Raw genomic sequence first — 25,425 nt, forward strand, 5'->3', positions numbered from 1 at the left:
CTTTTTTTTTAACTGTCTCCTTCCTTTGATCTCATTGTTTTTTTTTATTTTCAAACTAGCTTATTTTGGCAATGTACGGTGAGATGCTTGAGTGTGTGGCCGAAACTTCTTATCAGGGGTTGTAAGTCCCTAGTTGCGGCGATCTCTTCCGTACCACTATCACGACCTAGGCACTCGCAATAGTTCTTTTTTTTTGTAAAATGAAAAAGTAAACAATTCGTGAATCGATGAACTTTGGTACTTTATTGATTTAATGATTTGTTGAATTAGGAAATTGTCAATGATTGTAATCAGGGATGTGCGGAATCACCCTCGAATCAGGATTTCAGGGTCGTGTCGAGGATGTCCGTCTTCTTAGAGTTTTAATTTCTAACTGGCTCCTTCTCGTTCAGCTACATCGTCTTCCGCCGAAGGAGGGAGACTTATAAAATATTTAAACATACTTTCGTAATAAAAAACGTAAAGAACATTTGGTCCTTCAAGTGGAGACCATTTGGTCTTCGTCCTCAAAAATGCTTTCTCGAAGTATGTAGTAAATTCATGGCTTAAATTTTAGAATAATATGACATACCAAAAAAAAGGTGAATTTATGAGCCATATATGTGGTCACCACGCAGTAGACAATCCGCATGATGGCTCTCGAACCCCATGCGTCGCTCACTCAGGCCGAAGATCGATCCTTTGACCTGAGCCAGCGCATTCGGGAATGACACTCGCGAACCCCTACTTTGAATCTTAGTTTCAACTAAATTTTTACAGCGTGATACGCAACACGCTCCCCCCTTTGAGATGGTCTCAGTTCAACGATATCTTTCCTCTGGTCGTCGATGTCGTTCAGCAGCGGTGATATCTTTCGGATGTTCCTACGAAATTCGCCCGTCGCCGTTTTCACCTTGACTACACGAATGATCCCGTCGTTTCCCGGGATCACTTGGACTATGCGACCCAGAGGCCAGTGTCTGGGTGGCGAATTGTCCTCTTGGAGGATGACTACCGTGCCTTCCTTGATGTCGTGGCTGCCATCGGTCCATTTATTCCTGATGTTCAGCTCGTTGAGATACTCCTTGTGCCATCTCCTCCAAAATTCTTGAGTTTTCTTTTGGACTAACTGCCATAGAGAAATTCGATTCGATGGAGTGGCCTGAAAGTTCTTCTCTGGTAAGCTTGTCAAGAAATCGCCAATTAAGAAATGACCGAGAGTGAGAACTATTAAATCATTAGGATCTGTGGATATAGGAGTGAGAGGACGGGAGTTTAGGATTGCCTCGATCTCGATTATTAATGTATTGAATTCTTCGAATCTGACCAAATCGTCGCACACTCTTTTGAGGTGATGTTTAAATGACGTCACTCCTGCTTCCCATAGTCCTCCAAAATGAGGCGAGAGGGGTGGTGTAAAGTACCACTCAATCCCCTCATTAGCGAGGTATCCTTAAACTGCATCGTTGTGCTCCTTCGAACGAACCAAAGAATATAACTCGTTGAGTTCATTGTTGGCCCCGATGAAGTTACTCCCGTTATCCGAGCGTATGATCCCAGGCTTTCCTCGTCTAGCGACGAATCGTTTTAAAACAGCTATAAAACCTTCGGTGGTCAAGTCAGATACCACCTCCAGATGTACCGTCTTCACGACCAAACACACGAAAACTGCCACCCAGACCTTTATTCGTTTTCGGTTTCGATGCCTCTTTTATTTTATGTAGAATGGGCCACAATAGTCCACCCCAAAGTTGTGAAAGGGACGAGCTACGGTCACCCGACTTTTTGGCAGATCCCCCATCACATAATCGCTGACCGGTGGAGCCGCTCTTACGCATGTAGTACACTGTTTTACTGCCTTTCGGACTTGATTTCTGGTGTCGATCAACCAATATTGACGCCTGAGAGCGTATAATGTCGTTTGTGCTCCGGCATGATAATTCGTACGATGTTCATTTCGAATCAGTAGAGTCGTTATGTGATGTCCTTTCGGAATCAAAATAGGATGTTTTTGCGAATACGGTATTGGTGCATTTTTCAATCGCCCTCCTACTCGCAACAGTCCGCTATCGTCCACGAACGGAGCGAGACCCTTAAGTTTGTGGGAATGCGGAAGACTTCGGCCTTTTTTCAATTCCTTCACTTCTTCGTAGAACACTGATTCCTGAACTAACTTGATTATTTTCTCATTAGCGACACTCAATTCCTTCGGACACAGCTGTCCCTTGAATTCATTTTTCAACTTGAATCGGAGCACATATGCGATGATTCTTCTCAATTTTCCGATGAATAAATATCTTTCGAAGAAAGAGATGTTGGGACGATCCTTTACCTTGTCAATAGTAGCCGTGAGGAAGCATTGCGCTTTGCGCATCTCTGGAATATCAGATGGAACCGTTAGTTCGCTTTTTGGCCAACTGTTTACGTCTTCGGAGAGCCAAACAGGCCCGAATTTCCAGTCTAGCCTATCCATGAATTCGTTAGGGAGCAGCCCGCGCGAAATCAGATCAGCAGGGTTATCTTTGGATCGAACGTGCCTCCATTCAGCTCCGTCAGTTTCCCTTGGATATCTGCGACACGATTGGCCACGAAAACTTGCAGCTTGCTGGGAGACGTATTTATCCAATGCAGGGCCACCATCGAATCCGACCAAAATATGATGCGGTCTATCTCCAACGATATGGCCTTCCTGACGGATACAAAGAGATTAGCCAGCAGCAGCGCTGAACACAGCTCCAGTCGAGGTTGTAACGAGTGAACTGATCGTGCTCTATTCGAAATTCTATATTGGCGCCCAAAATGTCGCGTGTCATGTGGTTCTCCCCGATAATCCACGGACATGCGTATAGTGACCATCGATCAAACGTCGATCTCCCGAAATTTTTGCCTGACTCTTTCTCTTTCGTTCCGGGGATCTCTTCGAAGCAACACCTCTGAAATCGCTCCTCATCATCGAGTCATCTTTCGTGAACTTCGACACAACAACGTCTTTTGGATCTCGGAGTGGCCTCCCGAATCCGATCAATTATTTCGAGCTGTGAGGTTTCCCCGGAACATGAGAAAGAGCCAACGTGGGATATCCCCTCAATTAAAGATAAGCAATATTTATCATTATAATCTTGTTCACCAATAATTTCGGGACTGATAATCTCAGATGAGTCTACGTTGCGAGAGAGCTACTGCATTGTGTGTGTGAGTGAACGAGTGGATGAATACCTGAATTCTATCGACAAGCCATTTTGTCTTTTCCTTTCAATATATATCTATATATGTACAGTTACGAGTCCATTTTTATTTCCTCTGTCATGAAAACAAATCGAAACATTACAATGGCGCCCAACGGTCAGGCATGAGCCCTACCAGATTTAATTTACACTTTTATCATAATACACATATATTTACATGTCGCACGGTCGTGAGCGCGTGACACGCTCGAACGCCCGTAAATTATACGAATCGGTGACTACGTCAAACGAACCGAAGATTAAAAAAACTGTTCAATTTAAAGTAACTAACAAAAGAAAATTAAATTCGGCAATATTGAAGAATCTACCAAGTATGTCGAAAGATAAATCCGCACCTTCCAATATAAATACTAATTCAATTGCGCATATTGATAGATCCAGCGATCAAACACCGAGATCCATGACTCAAACGACAATTAGTAAGGAAATAAGAGCTGAGTGGGAGCATTTGAGAGAAGCGAGACGGCAGTTTGAGGAAGAACGAGCGATTTTTGAACAGCGTCGTGAACAAGTTTCACGGTCGAGTGAATCCGCAAGTGTTGAAAATTCCCAAGAAAACCGAGTCGCTAACAATAGTGAAAGTACAGGAGACGGAGCGGATAACGAACGGTTGGTGAGTGGTTTGGTAAAACACATGCAATATTTACACATTGACGTGAAGTACCCTAAATTCGAAGACAGTATCAACCCATTAGAATTTATAGAACAGATAGAAAAATACATTAAATGCAAAAATGTGACCCGCCAACACCAAATGTTAGTGATTGAAAGTATGCTCGAAGGACGTGTAAAGGTTTGGTTCCAAATCGCAAAAGACGACATAACGAATTTTGAAGAATTTAAAAATGCATTTGAGGAAGAATTTTATTCGGTGCCGGTACGCGTTCAATTCAAAAGTAAATGGTCTTCGCGCAAATTTAAATCTCAGGATGGAACGTTTCAATCATATTATTACAAGCAAATGAGAGAAGCGAAATATTTTAAGCCAAAACTGACAGATTATGAGATTAATTACACGATCTCACAACAATTACCGTGGAGAGTTCGAACGGCCTTGGCGACAATTGATTATAATAACAGCTCGCTCGTGGCTCAGGTACTTGCTCAACTTGACATTACACAGAAAGATACCGAGAATGAAAAAGTCAACCAAAACAGCCGTCAGAATAATAATCATTCCAATACGCAGAATCAGCGGTCCGGTCAAATTCATAACGTCAATATAAACCAAACTAAATCTAGACGACAATCGAGTCAAAGTAAGAATGTAAATAGTACGAAGCGCCCAAATGATGACAACTCACAAATGATGAATTTTTCTGGTCACGTACCGTTCGTATATCCTACCATGAATATGCCGTGGTATTACCTACCGTGTAACACGGGATCTGCATTACCCGATACTCGTTTTCCCCCACCAATCATGCCACATACAATTCAAAATAGAAATATCTCGAGGGGCAATGAGGTATTAGCAAAAACGGAGAGTAATTTAAACCGATAATGGACGTGATAAAAACAGGTCCCGTATCATGTCAACAATTTTACGATTTTATTGAGGACCTCCACACCGATGTTAATAGTTCGAATTCTGCCGACGAAGTAAACTCTCGATTACTCAGTTCACCTCACGTCGTTGTAACAATTGCTCAGAAAACTATCGAAGTGCTCGTTGATACGGGGAGTCAAGTGACGTGCATTGCAGAATCGTTTTATCATTGGTTGAAAACAAAAATATCGTTACAGGAGTTGCCAGTTGCGAATCTCTCTGTAACTGCGGCCATTACAAAAAAACAAACAGTCATAAAAAAACAAGTACTTCTTCAATTTGAAATCGGTGCCGAGACATTTCGATACTTCTTTGTCGTAGTTCCTCACTTATCTTCAGTTTTAATACTAGGGAATGATTGGCTTGAATATAATAAAGGAATAATAAATTATCAATTACATGCAATTGAAGTTAACGGACGTCGGCTCGCGAAAGATTCAGTCTTATTCGGGTCGGAAAATTTTGAGAATAGCGAAATTAGGACGGAAAGCGTAATCGCTTATATTCATATTGTATCAAAAAGTGTTAACTATGATGGAGCTGTTTTTGGGAGTGCTAATGATGACGTGACTAATGAAGAGTGCATCATCGGGCAAATTAAACTGAAAGTTGACTGCGTAAAAGACGGGTCGAACCAAATAAATGTTGTTAGTGATGAAACAGGCAACCACGATAACGATGATAATGTTTTTGAAAATGATCTGCGGGCTATCGCACAAGGATTGACGGCACTAAAGCCTCAACAAGCTTCGCAGCTAATTAATCTAATAAGATCGTATCGTCCGCTCTTCTCTGAGAAACCAGGATGTACGAGCGTATATGAACACCGAATTGAAATAATTAATACAAAGCCATTCGTTAGAAAGTCATATCCGGTTCCTATGGCGTATAGACAGGCGGTTAGCAGGGAAATAGAAGAAATGGTGAAAGCAGGGGTAATAGAACGTTCCAACAGCCCATATTGCAACCCACTCAGGATCGTCAAAAAACGAGATGGACGAATTAGAGTTTGTTTAGACGCACGTTTCCTTAACGATGCAATGCACGGTGATAATGAATCACCACCTCTCATTGGAGAGCTATTGCAAAAATTCGAAGGAACGCGAATGTTGTCCACTCTCGACCTAACACACGGATATTGGCAAATCCCGTTGGAAAAGAAATCGCGTCCGTACACCGCATTCAGTTATGACGGGAAAACTTATCATTTCTGTCGAATTCCATTCGGAATTAAGACAGCCGGAAGTGGATTCATACGGGCACTGAGCCTTGCTTTCGGCAACCAATGCTCATCTTTCCTTACTTATTATGTCGATGATCTACTAGTAACGTCGCAAACTTTCGACCAACATCTCCGACATTTAGAAAATTTGTTTCGAATTTTGTGTGCTAACAATTTTACACTTCGATTGCGTAAGGCTGTTCTTTGTCGATCGAGTGTGCCCTTCTTAGGTTTTGTTCTATCTCCATCGGGAATCACGCCGAATCCTGAAAGGCTGAGCGTTATCCGAGACTTTGAAAGTCCTACTAATAAGATGCAACTCCAAAGGTTTCTTGGAGTGTGCAATTATTACAGACAATTTGTGGTCGGAAATGCACAGTACATAAAACCCTTTCGGATGTTATTGGGTAAGGATTCTGTATGGAAATGGACAGACGAGCATGAATGTGCATTTCGCGATTTGAAGGATAAATTTATTAGCGTTGTTCAATTAAATCATATTTTGCCAGAAAAACATTTTAAAATTCAAACGGATGCGTCTGATTTAGGAGTGAGCGGTATTCTATACCAGACTGACGACGAAGGGAATCACCGTATTATTTTGTTAGTTAGTCGATGTCTAAATATGGCGGAAAAAAAATATACGACAACGGAGAAAGAGTTGCTCGCAGTCATTTATACAGTCACAAAATGTCGTTCTTATTTGTTGGGATCGAAATTTGAGATTATTACAGACCACCAGTGTCTAACATTCCTCAATACCACATTCTTTCATACAGCACGATTGTGCCGATGGAGTCTGATATTGCAGGAATACGATTTCAAAGTTTCGCATTGCAAGGGGAAGGACAATTACGTTGCCGATTTTTTTAGTAGAAACCCCGGATCTAAATTCCATAAAGAAGAATCGAATCGAGTCATTGTCGCTGGGTTTAATCATTATGCCCCGATTTCGGTATCAACTGCGGATACTGAAATTAATGCTCTTTATTTGGTATGCAGTCTGGAGATCGATCCTCTCCTTCGTGATCATCTAAAAAGATTGAAGGAAAAACTGGTCCCGATTGTATCCAACGCTACCAGGGTATATGGTTTCACAAGAACAAAAATTCCGGTCGCTGGTGCATTCTTGTCCCCCGACAATTACGACCGCTGTTAGTCACCTCGATTCACGAAAGACTTGCCCACCCGGGAATCCAAAAAACTTCCCAATACTTACAACAATTTTATTACTGGAGAGGTCTAAATCGCGAAGTAAAGAAATTTGTGATTTCGTGTGACTTGTGTCAACGAGTGAAGTGTTTGTCGTATAGCATGGAGGGAGAATACCAAAGAGTCGAGTCTAGCAAACCAAATGAGCTTGCAGCTGTTGATTTCTACGGTCCACTCCCCCGATCTATCGCAGGCGTACAGTATATTTTCGTTGTTGTAGATGTATTCTCCAAGTTGGTCACTCTTTATGCGATAAAAAAGGCTACGACCGCTATCGTGTTGAAGAAGATCATCGATCACTATATTCCCCACGTAGGCAAGCCCATGAAAATTCTGTCGGACCACGGTACGCAATTTACTGCTAGAGCATGGAGGAGTAGGTTAGAAGCCGAGGGTATAAAAATATGCTTTTCTTCCATACGGCATCCTCAGTCGAATCCTGCCGAAAGAGTTATGCGTGAACTGGGCAGGTTGTTTCGAACTCTCTGCGCGGATAAACAGACGAAGTGGGCCAAATATATACCTCACATCGAAAATATCTTGAATGTAACAACACATGAATCCACAGGCTTTACCGCGCGCGAGCTCCATTTCGGAGTAAAGCCTCATGATGAAATTCAACGTATTATAAACTTCCCTCCCGAAAACGATGACCATTGTCAGAATCGAATCGTACTGGCAACCGAACGACTAACCAAACAATTTAAAAATAGGAAGAAACAACAAAAGATCATCAGCAAGGTGAATCTGAAACAGGGGGATTTGGTCTTGCTGGCCGTCCCACATTTGTCAAATGCATTAGATAAAGTGACGAGCAAATTCTTTCACCTCTACGAGGGACCTTTCATCATTACCCGGGTGTTTGGCAATAACGCATTCGAATTAGGGAATACTGAAAATAATAAAAAAATCAAAGGCATTTATAATAGAAATAGTTTGCGCGTGTATAACCAAGCCACTTACTCAGATAGAAAAAGTTAAAAAAAAAAAAAAGAAAAAAAAGAAAAAAAAGAAAAAAAAAGGGGAACCCTCGATGTATAACGAGAACGAGTACGAGGACGAGAACGAGTACGAAGACGAATACGAGGACGAGTACGAGGACGAAAATGAGAACGAGTACGAAGACGAGTACGTATACGAGTATGAGGACGAAAACGAGAACGAGTACTCGTTCCCGTTTTCGTCCTCGTACTCGTTCCCGTTTTCGTCCTCGTACTCGTCCTCGTATTCGTCTTCGTACTCGTTCTCGTCCTCGTACTCGTCCTCGTATTCGTCTTCGTACTCATTCTCGTCTTCGTACGAGAACGAGTACGAAAACGAGTACTCGTTCCCGTTTTCGTCCTCGTACTCGTCCTCGTATTCGTCTTCGTACTCGTTCTCGTCTTCGTACTCGTTCTCGTCTTCGTACTCGTTCTCGTCTTCGTACTCGTTCTGGTCTTCGTACTCGTTCTCGTCTTCGTACTCGTTCACGTCCTCGTACTCGTTCTCGTCTTCGTACTCGTTCACGTCCTCGTACTCGTCTTCGTACTCGTTCTCGTTCTCGTTGTTTATTTTGGTTGTTCGTTCTCGTCCTCGTCGTCATTCTTGTCATCGTACTCGTTCTCGTTCTCGTTTTCGTCCTCGTACTCGTCTTCGTATTCGTTCCTGTTTTCGTCTTCGTACTCGTTCCCGTTTTCGTCTTCGTACTCGTTCTCGTTTTCGTCCCCATCCTCGTCGTCATATTCGTCGTTCGTTTTCATCCTCCTCCACATTCTCGTCCTCGTCGTTGTTCTCGTCTTCGTTTTCGTTCACGTAGTCGTTCACGTATTCGCTCTCGTCTTCGTCCTTCATCCTGGTTTTAGGGCCCCTCTCATACTGAACAAAATCTTATATCGTTCTAATTTTTCTGTCACGATTTATTTCAATCAACCCTACGTTATCATCTTGAACGATAATAAAGCAGTAGTTATCGGCCAACGGTAAAAAAAAAACATCAGCCGATCATCAGCCGTCAGTATCGTCAATTAATTTCCATGCTGAATCTACACGAAGGACAAAAGCTTTGCGCGTGGAAGGTGTACCGCGAGACGTTGCCTTTCAAACAAAAGACAATACTCTTCGTCTTTGATGTGTGAGTATAGTCTAACTGAGGCATCGCGTATTATCGATGAAAGCGGTCTTCCTATTGGTTCAAAAAGCGCAAATTCTAATGCTTGCCATTTAAAAACTATGGCTCTGAAAAAAAATCCCTTTGCAGTTTCGTTCAAAATCGCGTCCCGAACACGCTGGTCACGGGTTTATATGCTATTCAAAATCACCCTGTATATCTATATATGTACAGTTACGAGTCCATTTTTATTTCCTCTGTCATGAAAACAAATCGAAACATTACAAGGTAGAATGGGAGACTTAATGGGCGCGACCCGGTACTTCGAACATAGAAGCCGGGTTTGTGTTTTTCCGTAGATGTCGGTTGAACGTAGATAAATGCACGCTCCATATCCTTTCGTGCTAGCATCGCAAAATCCGTGGAGTTGCAATTTGTCTCTTTCGGGAAGGATGATTCTTCGATCGAAGGATATATTGTTCAACTCGATCAATTGATTTGCGCAGTTTCTCCATTCCGTCAGAATGCTGAGAGGAATCGCATCATCCCAGCCAATTTGTTCGATCCACAAGCGATGTTGGATCATTCTTCCTTTCATAATTACCGATCCCAGAAATCCCAGAGGGTCGAAGATCTTCGACACTTTTTAGACCGTTTTGTAATTTTCGTTGTCGGCGCGATCGGATCGATCATATACACGATTATGTCTTGCTCTGAATCCCAGTACAGACCCAAAGTCTTGACCTTCGTATTAGTCGACGTCTTCAACTGTAAATTGACGCTTCCTTCCGGTAATCCCTCAAGAAGTCGACGATCATTGGATGCCCATTGACGCAAATTGAGACCTCCCTTGTTTAATAATTGGGATATTTCGTCCCGCAGCGTTTTAGCCTCTTCGTACGACTACTGAGTCGTACGAAGTCGTACTTGGATTTAAAGTCTTACTACCATTGATTTCCATGATTTTACAGATGACTTCCCAGAGGGCATAAATGTACTTGTCTCTAGTTTTTTTACAGCATCCGTGCTGTGTTTCAGGTTTATTTGACGATTTTTTGTGTACTCGAAATCTGAAATTTTATCGGATATATTGAAAAATTGAAATAGTAATCATAAAATTGAAACATCTGATCACCCAATAAAGCAGTTTATATATTCATCTACACCCATCTCTCTCTATATATTTATTTTGACATGCTGAAACCGAATTCCAAAATACCGTGAAAATAGGTGAAAATTGCGAAAAATGGTCGTTGAGCAATCAACAAAATTTTTTTTGTTGACCTAATTCTAGAATGTTTCTCGTGTTTTTCGAAAGTTCTGACAAACAAGGTTTGAGACAATATTCCGGATTTTTCGATTCTCACAAGTGACCCATGAATCTCATTGCCAATATCCACTTATATATTTGAAGCCCCTGGCTCAAGGAATGTCTCGGTATGAATCAGTTGAGATTTCACACAATCTGGTCAAGCGATGAGAATTTTTATTATGAGGTCCCAAAGCGTGGAATATTTCCATGAGGTGCCCGAGACTTTGTAAAACCATGTTGACCAATTGATTTTGTTCTTCCGAACAGATGTACCAATATTGCGATCGTAGAAAATCACTCCGTATCAGTTTGAAGTTAAAAGTATTATTAGGAAATTGTGCACCCTTTTCACTGCAAAATCTATCGACGTCAAAAAATCGAATTGAAACTTGAATATTACTTCAGAAATCAATTGACTGTAGAATTTTAATTAAAATTAAACATGACGCTAAACGAGTTTATTAGATTTGCAGTTTATATTCTGTTTTAGGATGTTTTATCAAAAGGTAATGATTAAAAATTTGTTATCACCCCTTCTTTCGGATCCACAAAATTTTTGCCGGTTCGTTTGCCTGTTTTGCTTTTGAACCAGGCAAATTTTCGGGTCCCTTCCTATTGTACCGCGAAACAAGACTCTGCAAGACCGGAATCGAAAAAAAAACACGCATTAGTTTTGCTGTGGCCGAATTTTCCAAAACCCAAGATTTCGTGGTGTCGAGGACGAAATGAACAGTGGTGTGAGAATCATATGTCAACTCGAGGAAAATACAAGATATAAGATATATACAAGAATACAAGATATATACAAGAATACAAGATATATACAAGAAATAATTCCCTGTCCGTCAAGTAAAGCTCGAATGACCGAGGAATGACCTTCCATAAGAAAAGCGAGTATAAAGTGTACGTAACAAGTTCTAATACTTTGGGAATTCATAAGTTTGGTTCGTTACGACAAAGTCTCCAAAACTTCTGTGTGAAATGAAAAATACCACCAAGCGGAACCATCGATGCCAATTGACAGAATAAGTTCGTGGTACCTGGCATTGCTCTGACTCGATAGCATACCATGAATAAATGACGAATGAGAAATAGTGAAGCTGCGACAAGCCTCTTCCACATTTATCAGCACTGGGGATCAAGAAAACAAGATTCTGCAATCGAAAACATGCAATTACTGTTTTACTTTGGAAAAACGCTTACCAGAAAATCTTTTAATCATAAATGACATTTCAAATGATTTGATTCCATTCAATAGTCGTAAGACTTTTAAAAGTTCTCTTTAAATTCAAGTCAATAATGAACATTTTTCTGCTTACTTGACAACTATAAACTACATGGCAGAACACACAGCACAGGCATTATTAACATTTTTTTTATAGAAGTATCCAAAAGTCAGAGAATTTCAAAACCATTGCCACCAACCTGTACGTATGCAATTACAATCGCAAGATCTCTATCATGATTTTCTTTTCAGACCACCAGAAATTTTCTCAATGCGTCGAGCACTTGACTAGAATTAAACTTTCTTCTTATTGTTAGTGTTTTTCCATACAATGCGTTTGCTTCTTCGGTAGATATTTTTGTAGTCCTTGATCTTATTCGTCACTCCTATCTTGGGTTATTTTATTTATATTTTTCAATGGAAACTATCCAATTTTTGATAAAATAGCATAATGATGACAATGATAATGATCATCTACAAGTCTGATAATATTCAATTTTGGAGAGCTGATGAAAATTGTAGCCATGACAAAGATGCAGAGGCATGGATTTATTTATTTATTTAAAAATCCTTTAAAATTTAAAAGGATATTTAAAAACCAATTTCTCGTGAATTTTTGAATAAAATGTTTTCCATGAGAATTGAATAAAGAATCAAAAATGTAATGTGTTAAATTGAATTATTGTAAAAATAGATATATTCAACAAATATACCTATCTACAATATTCAATTCAATTCTATACATTTCCGTTTCGATTCAATATTTATATCATACACAATACATTTTATTTGAAAATTTATTTATACTTTTATTGCAACAGCGTCTTCAAGCCCACCAACCTTGAAGCAGTTCAATAAGAATAAACAGGAGTACAGGGGGATGGCTCCATAGTTTTCGATGTCCAGGTATATTTCTCAAGAGTTTTTGATGTCTAGGTATATTTCTCTACGGCTTTCGATGTCGAGGTCAACGGCTCCATAGTTTTTGATATTTAGGTCGCCATAGTTTATGGGGTCAAGAACAATCTCTCAATGATTACCATGTTAACACTGTTATTGTCATTGTTTTTCGATGTTTGAGAGGACGTTTCCATGTTTCATTGTCTTTTTCATCTCGTATCATGTTTTATTAGGTTCCAGTATCTAGATTAACACTTTCATGGTTATCAGTGTCCGATGATATTTATTGACGATATTCTAGTTTCTTGAAATCTCCCCTGTTATTGAATACCATAGAGTCTTCGATCAGGATATCGATAACTATGATGAAATATATCCAGACATCGAAAACCATTGAGTCATCGACCTCGACATCGAAAGTTATGGGGAAAATACCTAGACATCAAAAACTATGGAGCCGTCGACCTGGACATCGAAAACTATAGAGCTATCGACCCAAACTTCGAAAACCATAGAGCCGTCGACCTAAACAGAAAATAGAGCCGTTAAGAAATATACCTAGGATCGAAATCTATGAAGCGGTCGATGTGAATGGCAACAATTATCATGAAACATACCTAAACATCGAAAACCATGAAAAAATATACCTAGACATCGAAAACTATGGAGAAATATACGTAGACATCGAAGACTATGGGCAAATATACCTGGACATCGAAAACCATGAAGAAATATACCTAAACATCGGAAACTATGGACCCATCGACCTAGACATCGAAATTCTTGGAGCCGTCAACCTAGACATTGAGAATCGTGGTGAAATATACTTAGACATCGAAAACCATGGAAAAATATACTTAGACTTTGAAAACCTGGGAGAAATCTATGTAGACATCGAAAACCATGGAGCCATCGACCTGGACATCAAAAACTTCGGAGCCGTTGACCTAGAAATCGAAAACTATAAAGCCACCGACGAGAGATGGATTTTGCTTGTGCCCTTGATGAAAAGGGGTCGAGATCGTTTCTCTACTGCGTATGCACCGACACATCATTCTAACCTCGTACGATGACGAACGTAATTATTTTTTTCCTGCAAGCTTTGCTCATACAAAAAAATAAAGAATGTACGAATGTACATTTGGCGCATTCTTCACTTAAATTCACTCCAATGCTTATCACCAACGATAAGCACGAGTAAAAAAAAGCCCAATCCAACGATTTACTCGATAGCATCATACCTACTAAAAGAACATTAAACGATAGCATCACACCTACTAAAAGAACATTAAAAAAAAGATTCGGCCACAATACGTGACTCAGATTTCTTGGAAAAACGAACATGTGGTATGTCACATATCCTTTAATCCCCGAATGATTCGATAACATTTCGTGAAATTGACAGCTTGAATTTTGAATACAACGGGCAACTGTCACTTTCCAAATTTTTGAAGCATGAACAGATTCATGGAAATATATAGATATACAATTTGTATTGTAAGATAGCGAGTGGGAAAGTCTTCGCCACTCATATTTCGCGCTGAATTGTGCTCCTTCGATCTTATGATCGAGCGATTGATCTGGGCGTGCCGCCCTGCTCCCTACTCACGCACTTCCAAAATTGTCGCGAGTTCGCACCTTCAACAACTCTCGCTCTCTTCGCTCGGGGACGTCAACGAGGCCGGATCATCGAAGGAGTCTTGCCAACACATGAAAAGTCAATCGGCTGGCCAGCCCCATCGCATTCTCTTTCGTTCGATTTTTGGTTTCATCGCATCTGAGCCTCCAGTCCTCGGGCAAGAGCCAACGAGGGAGCCCTCACCAGCATTTGCGAGATAAGTTATTTGTCTGCCTTCTTTATATAACGTCCGGTGATTTTGAACTGTCAACGGCGAATTAATCTACGTAAAATTTCTCTTTGTAAACCCGAGTGAGAACGAAAACTCGTCATCTTGAGTTGAGTGAGTGTGAGCGTGGAATGGATGTGTGCGAGCGAGCGTGTGTGCTAACGAAATTCTCTTCTATTATATTCCGGACATGATCCGAACACCTTAATTCTGTTCAATATTTTAATAACAATAAATTCAGTGTAATCGGTTGATTTGAGTATCATCTTGTGTAAGTGTATCATTTTTCATTTGTTGACCAAAGACACATATTTAAAGTAATGTTACAAATCAACGCATATTCCGTAATATTACAGTATTATGGCACCAGAAAAAAATATATAGATATATAAAATGTATTATGGCACCAGATTTGTCACTAAAGAAAAAACAAATAAACATTAGGAATCTTTTCAATGCGTTAAACTACAGAGTTCGTAGAGGTTGCGATCGAAAGATAAAAAAAAAATAAAAAATGTCAACTTGCAGAATTCACTGAAACACTATAATTATTAAATCATTAAAGAAATAAATTTCGAAAGTTATCGAAAACAGCTGAAAAACATCATCGCTCCTGTAAAGACTCTCTGGAAGCGACTCGTCATACATAAATGTACTTGTCTCAGAGTCGCTACCGCGACTCTAGATAATGAGGTGTAGTTCCGAAAAGGCGATATCCTACGATTGATTCATACACTAATGTAAATTGTACTCATTTTGAATACGACAGCAGAGATCCGCATCAATAATATTTTTGCCACTAATTTTGATAATTATTGTCAATTGATTAAAAATCAGTAATTATATTTCAAATTACATTATCAATTGACCAAATAATTGGAAATTGATAGAAACTTTATTGCAAAATGACGATTCATTTTTAAATTGATGGAGGAGATATTACCAATTGACGAAAAATTTCCAATTGATGGAGAAGATATTGCCAATTGACGAAAGTTTTTCAATTGATCCAAAATGTTCTGTCAATTGACCATATAAAATCCAATTCTAGAAAAATTTTTGGCCAATTGGTGGAGCATCCATTGGCGATCCGGGCGATACCAGCGCTTGATTTACGCATACATAGAATGCGATACTTCCGTAAGCATCTTCTTCGACGCTTAAGTCGACAGCTCGATAGTTTTCGATGTCTAGGATCCATGGTTCTCGATGTCTAGATATATTTCTCCATGGTTTTCGATTTCCAGGCATATTTCTCCATGGTTTTCGATGTCTAGGTATATCTCTCCATGGTTTTCGATGTCTAAGAATATTTTTCCATGGTTTTCGATGTCCAGGCATATTGCCCCGTGGTTTTCGATGTCTAGGTATACTTCTCCATGGTTTTTGATGTCTAAGTATATTCCTCCATCGTTTTCGATGTCCAGGCATATTGCTCCGTGGTTTTCGATGCCCAAGCATATTGCTCCATGGTTTTCGATGCCCAAGCATATTTCTCCATGGTTTTCGATGTCTAGGCATATTTCTCCATGGTTTTCGACGTCTAGGTATACTTCGCCATGGTTTTCGATGTCCAGGCATATTGCTCAATGGTTTTCGACGTCTAAGTATATTTCCCCATGGTTTTCGATGTCTAGGTATATTTTTCCATGGTTTTTAATGTCTCGGTATAATTCTCCATGGTTTTCAATGTCTAGGTATATTTCTCCATGGTTTTCGATGTCTAAGTATATTACTCCATGCTTTTCGACGCCCAGGCATATTGCTCCATGGTTTTCGATGTCTAGGCATATTTCTCCATGGTTTTCGATGTCTAGGTCTGTTTATCCATGGTTTTCGACGTCTAGGTCGACGACTCCATGGTTTTCGATATCTAGAGCGACGGCGCCATGGTTTTCAATGTCTAGGCATACCTCTCCATGGTTTTCAATGTCCAGGAATATTGCTTCATGGTTTTCGATGTTTAGGTACATTTCTCCATGGTTTTCGATGTCCAGGCACATTGCTCCATGGTTTTCGATGTCTAGGTCTGTTTATCCATGGTTTTTGATGTCTAGGTATATTTTTCCATGGTTTTTAATGTCTCGGTATATTTCTCCATGGTTCTCGATGTCTAAGTTGTAACGGGACATTTCCCTCGAGAGGGTTGTCTCGTCCCTTCTCCACTCACGGTGAGGAGAATCACGGGTCCACACAGCCCCGGGTGGGCAGGGCGCCAGGTACGAGCGTACCGCCGATTAAAATCTCGACTTAACCTCGCCCATCTGAATTGGAAGATTACACACGACCCCATGATTCCCCGCGTGACGGAGGACGGTCCGACTGCTCAGCTCGAATCTGAGGTACTAAAGAGGTAGAGGGGAGGTTACTTGGGGAAAAAGCAACCATCTACGACACGAAAGAATGTAGCCGACACAAGTCAAATGATTCAGTGAAGTATTAACAATTTTATTCACAGGTTAACGCCGACAAGAAATTTACAAGAAAACATGGGTAGCGACTACGATGCGTGATCCTGAACTAAATGATAACGCGTAGGTAACGATCGCAGGAGGCGAATGCCATAGATAAAGCGCAGGTAGAAGACAATCGGCAGCAAGTGCCGTAGGTAAAGCGCAGATAGCCGGTAGCGAGTACTGGAGGTAAGGCGCAGGTAGCCGGTAGCAAGTACCGTAGGTAAAGCGCAGGTAAAATTAAACAACCGCGAAGGCTGTAGGTAAGCGCGGGTAAAATACCACGTGCACGGCAAGGCAATTAGGCGGAGAGATAACATAAGTAAACTTTGTTCGACGCGAGAGAGCAATACAGAGGACAAACCAAATTAGTTCGATTACGAATAAACAGTAACACGCGAGACGAAAAAGAGCGAACGTAAAACATGGTAAACAAAGCCGGGGCTAATTGCCGTAAGTCCCGAAGCGCAACAACAAGAGAGAGAGAGAGGGATAGGCAGGGCACTAGCACGCGTGCGAGGCAACAGGTAATACAGCGAGACAAAAGAACGCGACGGCGAGAGACTTGAGGTGAAAACTAGCAAAAATAATAGGTGTAATCGGTATTCGGGCCAGACAGTATTGCTCCTACCCTCGTGTTCCATTCCAGAAATATTAACTAGACGATGGAGAAAGAGTCGGGACGATTGCCGGCCGCGAGACCGGCAATTCCCTCCCACGATCTCTCGCCAGGCACAATCTACAAGTAATTACGGGGACTCGATCCCCTAAAAGCTACACGATAAGAAAAAGGGACTGGAGACACGAGAGGACCGGGCTTACCGAGAGATCCCTATAGGTTAGGTAGTAGGCACCGTCCGCCGCGCTGTTCAGATGAAGACTGACTAGTGCGTCGGCCGGTGCGCAGTTTCGGCACTTCCCCCTCCCCGTTTGACCGCACGCCACGGGCCACGCTCTCGCGCCCCACGAGCGAACTAATTATTGCTCGCGCACCGCGCTTCCCGCGGCAAATACGAAAATCGAGCACGTTGGAGAGTTAAGCTCTCACGCGCTCGGTGGTGGCTAACGCCAGACTCGAAATGAGGGCCCCGCGGGCAAAGTTCCCGACCGCGTTTGGTGGTTTTGTCGAGGCCCGGACACTTTTCCTCTTGGGGACTCGGCCGACGTTACCGGAGAGCCAGAGGGAGACCTTCCTCGCGACTCGGGGCGTCCCTACGAGCCACGGTGGGTCCACTGAACGCCACCAGGCAAAGATTACACCCCGACTCCTGGTGGATAATCCCGAGCCCCACTGGACGAGGCGCTGGTTTTAACGGACTGTAGTGTCCGGGCGGACGACGGTGGACGGGACAACTCTCGGTTGTTTCGGCGAAGAGGTCACGGGAGGCGTTCAAATTGGCCAATAAAACCGGCGTGATCCTCTGACCGCCCACTGGACTGAGCTTGGTTGTTCGGAGCCCAGTCCCCGATACGTTGACAGGAAAATCCCCACGAACCCCTCATAGGAAAATTAAGCGCGCGAGAGCGCCACCCGCGCGCGCGATCAGCAGGGAGGAGAGAAAACGAGGTAATCCGGTAATCACGAGGAAACTCCCACCCGATGCATGGACGCGAAACAAAGATTCGACCTCAAGTCCGTCGACGATCGCCCAAAAGATAGCATACGAATAGGTAATACAAAAGCGCTGTCTCCCTCTCTCCTTACAACAACTCGTTAGAGCGTGTGCGCAGATAGGCAATAAATAATATACAGGACGAAATTCAAGAAATCAAAGTTAACATTATGTGGCGCAGCTAAGAACTAAAGAATCTTCATCCGAACGAAACAGACGGGCGGCGGACGACGGCAAAAGTATGGGCCGTAAACCGGTCCACTGGTCGACACGGGTTCGTACGGGAGTGGCGGGGCGAAATGTCACGTCACAAGGTATATTTCTTCATGGTTTTCAATGTTTAGGCATATTTCTCCATGATTTTCGATGTCTCGGTTGACGGCTTCATGGTTTTCGATGTCTAGGTATACTTTTCCATCGAAAACCATGGAGAATTATGCCTAGACATCACTAACCATGGATAAATAGACCTAAACAGCAAAAACTATGGAGAACTATGCCAAGACATCGGAAACCATGGACCCGTCGACGTAGACATCGCAAACCATGCATAAATAGATCTAAACAGCAAAAACAGTGCAAAACTATGCCAAGACATCGAAAACCATGGAGGAATATACCTAGACATCGAAAACCATGGAGAAATATACTTAGACACCGCAAACCATGGACCCGTCGACCTAGATATAGAAAACCATCGAGCCGTCGACCTAAGCGTCGAAGAAGATGCTCACGGACGTATCGCATTCTATGTATGCGTAAATCAGGCGCTGGTATCGCCCGGATCGCCAATGGATGATCCACCAACTGGCTACAAAATTTTCTAGAATTGAATTTTATATGGTTAATTTGAGAGAACATTTTGGATCAATTGAAAAATTTTCAATTGCCAATATTTCCTCCATCAAATGGAATTTGGTTGGTCAATTGATATTGTAATTTGTAATAATTAATGTTTTTTAATCAATTGATATGAATAATTTTTGCAATGTGCATTTTTGATCAATTTAAAAATGAAAAATGCAAAATTTTTTTTTGCCGATCTCTGTACGACAGTAAGAGTCACCGCGAATTCGTTTTACAAGAATAACACTAAAAAAATACGCAATTTTTCGAAATTTTGCTATTTCATTTCACTGTTCGATTCCAGAGCAAATGTTGTCGCCAATAAAAAGATTAATATTTCTTTCTCTCATTAATTTTCCATGTAGGACCAGTAGTTTTTGAGAAAAATAATATGAATATCATATAGTTTTGGATTTCACATATATATTCGGAATATTATAATATCACGAAAAGTGTAAAAAAAATTCCATAAAAAAAATTATAAAACCAAGTGTAAATAATTTCAACAGAACAATTCGAAAAAAGTTCCACACCGATGCCCCATTCTTTTTATCTTATTCTAAAAGCTGAATCAATTGACAAAAAATTGAACGATCAAACGAACTTACCTTAAGTGAAGTTCGATCGTAATTATGCTAGACGTCTTGTCCGAATAGATCAATGGGTAGTAACGTCAGTTGCTCGATCCTCCACAGATTTTTAAATACTCTTTTATTTTAAAACTCGCTTACAACCCTAGTTGTTGGCCATGATTCTATCCCCAGAAACCCCTGCACCCGGCGCCATGGCACCATTACATTTGAAAGTCGACAAATTGCATTTTGAATAGATCAACAGGGTTGGGGAAAAAACAAAAAAGGGGGGGTTTGATCTATTCGGACAAGACGTCTAGCATAATTACGATCGAACTTCACTTAAGGTAAGTTCGTTTGATCGTTCAATTATGCATCGTCGTCTTGTCCTCTAGATCAATAGGTAGTTCTTCAAAGTTAAATGCAATTTGTATTTGGAATCCTTTAACACGTACAACCATGAATTTACAAATTGACAAAATTAACATTATTAATTACAACTCAGACTTATTGCTTATTTGATAATAGCCTTCGCTATCTTTGTATTTTTCATCATCGGTCGATTGTAAAAACGCGCAAATACACTGAATTTTTCCGTCCAGCCCGCAGCTTTCCGGATCGTTTCGATATCTACGCCTCTACGATATGCCGCCGAAGTAACCGCATGTCTGGTGTTATGTGAACCGAAAGTGTTTGTATTAATACCCAATAACACTTTTTATCCACCCCCTTATTGCTTGTGTAGTTGCTACACGATGAGGTCTCTTGTATGTTATTAACAAATAATCTTCATCTCTAGGTCGTATTGTTGCGGAACGTTTGATATAATGGTCTAAGACCATTGCTACGCATAATTTCGGCTGATTTTTGAAAACCGGGAAACACAACAAAGGTTGACTTTTTCCATGTCCCGATGTTTTTATCCAATCTATTATTTTTATTTTTATTTCTGTTTCCGTTTTTTCAATACCGCTTAGACTAATCTTTGATAGAGTTTGTACTCTTTGCGCGGTAACTAATGCCAATAACATAATTAATTTCATGGTTAATTCTTCTAACGACAGTTTGTCGTGTGGCCAAAATGTTTTTAAATAATTTAAAACTAAATCGGGATCCCAAATTTCGTCATATTTTGCTGATTGCGGTCGTAAATGAGCAACACCTCGAAAAAACCTCTTGATAATTGGCTGTTGCCCTATATCACCGAAAACTATTAACGCTAATGCCGATCAGTACGAATTCAAAGTACCGCAAGTTATTACTTCCTTTAAACAGTTTGTTAAGAACTCAAGAATACTTCCGGCTGTCGCATAAAATGGATTGACTCCTTTCTTTTTACAAAATTCCCCCCAAAGTTTCAGTGGTTTTTGGTATTGCTTAATGGTTCCTTCTGATAATTATGCCAACATTATCGGTATCGAATCTTCAGGAACTCCTTTCAACTCAAACGCTCGCCCGATAATTTCCCGACAACCAGGGAAAGTGAGGTTCGTAACGGATGATATTGTCTGTAATTATCAATCAACAAATCATTTTTCGGACGAAAAATAATTGGCTTGGCTACGAGTAGTTTTTGGAATAAGGGGTACCACGATTGTGTTGGCCAGAACGGCACCACCAACACACCGTTTGCCTTTTCAGAAATTATTTTCCTAATGGTTCTTAAGATAATGGAAAATGGTGGGAAAGCATAAAAATATAGCTTTGTCCACGATATGGTGAATGCATCTACCACCCAAGCCTCCGGATCTCTATGCCAAGAGACAAATTTTTTACATTTTGCATTTATGCTTGACGTGAATAAATCTACATCAAATTTTCCGAAAACTGACTCCACTTTATTGTATGCCCAACAAGCTAATTCCCACTCGGTTTCTTTTTGTTGAATTCTCGACTCTTTGTCTGCTTCTTTATTGTCGCTCGAGCTAATGTAAGACGCGAAGATCCATATATCACGGGTTTCGCACCACTGCCAAATTTCTTTTGTCAATTTTGACAATTTTGGAAATTGAACGCTCCCCATACGGTTTATATATGACAACGCTGTCGTATTGTCAATGCGAAGTAATATTTCACACGAACGTTTGTCTTTTGCGAAACATTTGAGACCGTAAAAAACTGCTTTCAATTCTAGATAATTTATATGTTCTTCCCGATCTTGACAATTCCAAAACCCATGTGTCCGATTTTCCTCGCAGGCTACATCCCAAGCTGTCAGCGAGGCATCGCTAAAAATTTCTATTTCAAATTGATCTTCTCTGATCGGGTTAACGCACTCTCTTATATTGTCTGTCCACCACTCTAAATCTGGAATTAATTTATCCGATATTTCCATATTCTTGTCGTAATTTCCATATTCTTGTCGTAATTTCCATTTGTTTGTTTTAATGCTAAAAATTTTTCTCTTTCAAAATTTTTTTTGTATAGAGTCCCGTATCTAACCGCTGGACTGGCTGCTACCAAGATTCCGATAAATACAGCAAATTTTCTGATTTGACAGTGTCGGTTAGATTGAAACTCCCTAGTGAGACCATATATTTGATTTCTTTTTTCTTTCGTCAATTTGATACAAAAATTTTTTGAATGGAACAGAAAGCCGAGAAATTTTACTTCTTTTGCAGGCTCCAAAACGCATTTTTCCTTATTTAATACGAAGCCTGTCTTCTCAATCAATTTTTGAGCCTCTTTAACATTTTTCCGACACTCTTGAGCTGACTTCCCAAATAATAATATATCATCTAGGTAAAAAACTGATACAAGTCCTTTTGATCTCAATTTTTGTGCAATTGGCTTCATGATTTTCGTAAACACGTATGGTGCTGTGCACAAACCAAACGGAACACAATTAAACTCATATAACGAGCTTTTGAAAACAAATCTGAGGTACTTCCTATTAGATTTGTCGATTGGGATTAAAAAATACGAGTCTTTTAAATCTAATGTCGCCATAAACATGTCTTTTCTTATCAATCGAAGAACTGTCTTTTTGTCCTCCATTTTAAAATGAGGCGCTGAAATAAATTCATTCAACTTTTTTAGGTTAAGAATAAAACGCATGTCCCCGTTAGACTTTGGGATAAGGAAATATGAAGAAACAAATTGATTTTCGCACGGCTCACATCTAGATATTGCACCTTTTCTGATCAGTTTTTCGATTTCTAATTCACAAGCAATCGTTTCTTGTTCTGTTAATTTAGGTTGTTCGTATTCAACTTGTGAATAGGGTTTACTCGAAAAAGAAATTTTGTAACCTTGTACCCATTGTAGAATGGAAGAGTCATTGGACAATTTTTGCCACTCAGAAATAAAATAGCGAATTCTTCTTGCAATTCTCACCGAGTTTAATCCTTCTGCCGACGATTGTCCTTGCTCCGGAAGTCTTTCGATTTCGGTCCCTTCCGCTGAGTGCCCCGGTGACTCGCTCCGGAGGGACGACGCCAGTTTAACTTTTCTGGTTGTTCCCGTGAGAAGTTTAGTTTTGAAAAAGACGATGTAAATCGACGATTTCCTTCGCGAGACGTGCTTCCAAAATTTCTCTGAAAACCACTCTGTTTCGAAATATCTTTAGACGATTTTTCGGTAGCTTTGGCTGCCTTAAGGTTTTCAGAAAACTTCTCTCCGAATAACCACGCATCAATGGGGCTGTCATTTGCAATATTTTTTACAATGGGATTGAGTGCTGGAATGATAAAAGATTTCCTTGTTGTTGACATTTCATGGTGAAGATCAGAGAGTATTCTGCCTGCATCTGCCAAATGTTCAATAAATTTAGGCGAATCTACTTCCCTGTCCGTAGTTCCTTCAGCTTTTAGCACTTCTGTTAGTGCTGCTCCGATAGCATTTATGTCTGCACCAAGTTGGTTTTGTGCTGCGAACTGATACGCATCTTTCCTCATTGCCAGATGTGACAGAGCCGACTTAACTTCGAGGTTAATTCTTGGCGCTCTGGTCAATGGACAATTGCCTATCGTTGGATATTTATCTTGGAGCTCGCGCTTTTTGTCTTTTGGTAGACCCTCTTGTAAAATTTTCGTCCAGCGTTCTGCCACCGCCAAATGAATATCTGGACCAAGTTGATTGAATTTCGACGGATCATCTCCCAGTAGTCCCAATGTCGATTCATCTAGCTCCATCAGCGACAATCCTTGATTTACCTCTGCCTGTTTTACCGGCACCTTTGCTTGGGGACTAGAACGTGACGCATCTCGCGGATTACGCTCACCGCCCTCTTTGTCTACCCTTTTTTCGATCGATCCTTTTCGACTGGAGTGTGACGTATCTCTCGGATAACGCTCGCCACTTTCCGTCAGACTCATAGGTCCTGGACCTCGATCGACTCCTTGAATATGATTTGTCATACCTTGAAAATGATGCTCGTCTTTTCGAACTACGATGCGATCTTGATCGACCATCGCGTAGACGTGAACTTGATCGTTGCGACGATTTCGACCGTTGACGCAGTCTCAAACGCTTATTGCGTGAGCTCGACCGTATTTCTTCCTCTAGGCTCCACAATCTTTCCAGAAGTGAGTTTCTGTAACTCGGAGAACTCCCCGAATACTTTTCTGATAACGAACTCATTTGTATCTCAAACAAACTCTTTAGCTTTGTTCCTTATTTATACGTGACTGTCACGGATCGCCCAGAAAGACGTAATGGTGTCATGGCGCCGGGTGCAGGGGTTTCTGGGGATAGAATCATGGCCAACTAGGGTTGAAGCGAGTTTTAAAATAAACGAGTATTTAAAAATCTGTGGAGGATCGAGCAACTGACGTTACTACCTATTGATCTAGAGGACAAGACGACGATGCATAATTCCATCTAAGTTACGTGCAGCATTAAAATGTATGATATCGATTCGAAGCCAAGTATTTAAGGGTAATTCGAAATATTCATTCTTATGGGGGAACCTTCAGGAACTTGAGAGAGTTCTAATGAATCAAAAGAGTTACCATTTGAGTTACGTTCAGCACTAAAATTTCATTCATGGACAATTCACCGAATACAATTCATCGAGTGACAATTCATCGAATACTATTCATCGAATGGAAATTTCGTCGAATGGAAAATTCATCGAATGGACTATTCATCGAATAGAAAATTCATGGAATGATAACGAAAATGAAAGAAAAAACTCGGTTGAAAAATGTGTCGTATTATAATCAAAATCATTAAAATATGAATGAAAATATGATTTGATATGAACAAACCGTACGGTATCTGTATGCTTTATCAAGATGCGCTGTGGGCCTTCGACGTGGAAGCAGTACGTTTTGGCGAGAATGTTTTGGCGCAGAGACGCTGTGTGCCTGAAGATTCAACTTTACGAAAAAAAACGAAATCGCACCATATCCACACTCACCC

The 25,425-nt window shown here is 40.7% G+C and overlaps 2 protein-coding genes across 2 annotated transcripts; both read right to left on the reverse strand.

Annotated features, from left to right (window-relative positions):
* Positions 1-745: 745 nt before the first annotated feature.
* On the reverse strand, positions 746-2,929 carry LOC122413203 (uncharacterized). Its single transcript, XM_043423374.1, has 5 exons — positions 2,819-2,929; positions 2,312-2,668; positions 1,757-2,203; positions 1,513-1,660; positions 746-1,431 (listed from the first exon to the last, which is right to left on the reverse strand). Exons 1-5 carry the CDS (start codon positions 2,927-2,929, stop codon positions 746-748), a joined length of 1,749 nt encoding a protein of 582 aa, XP_043279309.1.
* A 5,825-nt stretch (positions 2,930-8,754) lies between these two features.
* LOC122413205 (nucleolar transcription factor 1) lies at positions 8,755-10,244 on the reverse strand. The gene is made up of 4 exons (XM_043423381.1): positions 10,239-10,244; positions 9,898-10,196; positions 8,957-9,038; positions 8,755-8,868 (listed from the first exon to the last, which is right to left on the reverse strand). The coding sequence occupies exons 1-4, from the start codon at positions 10,242-10,244 to the stop codon at positions 8,755-8,757; spliced, it is 501 nt and encodes a 166-aa protein (XP_043279316.1).
* Positions 10,245-25,425: the final 15,181 nt, after the last annotated feature.

This window comes from Venturia canescens, chromosome 7 (genome assembly GCF_019457755.1).
Source record: "Venturia canescens isolate UGA chromosome 7, ASM1945775v1, whole genome shotgun sequence".
Classification (NCBI taxonomy): Eukaryota; Metazoa; Arthropoda; class Insecta; order Hymenoptera; family Ichneumonidae; genus Venturia; species Venturia canescens.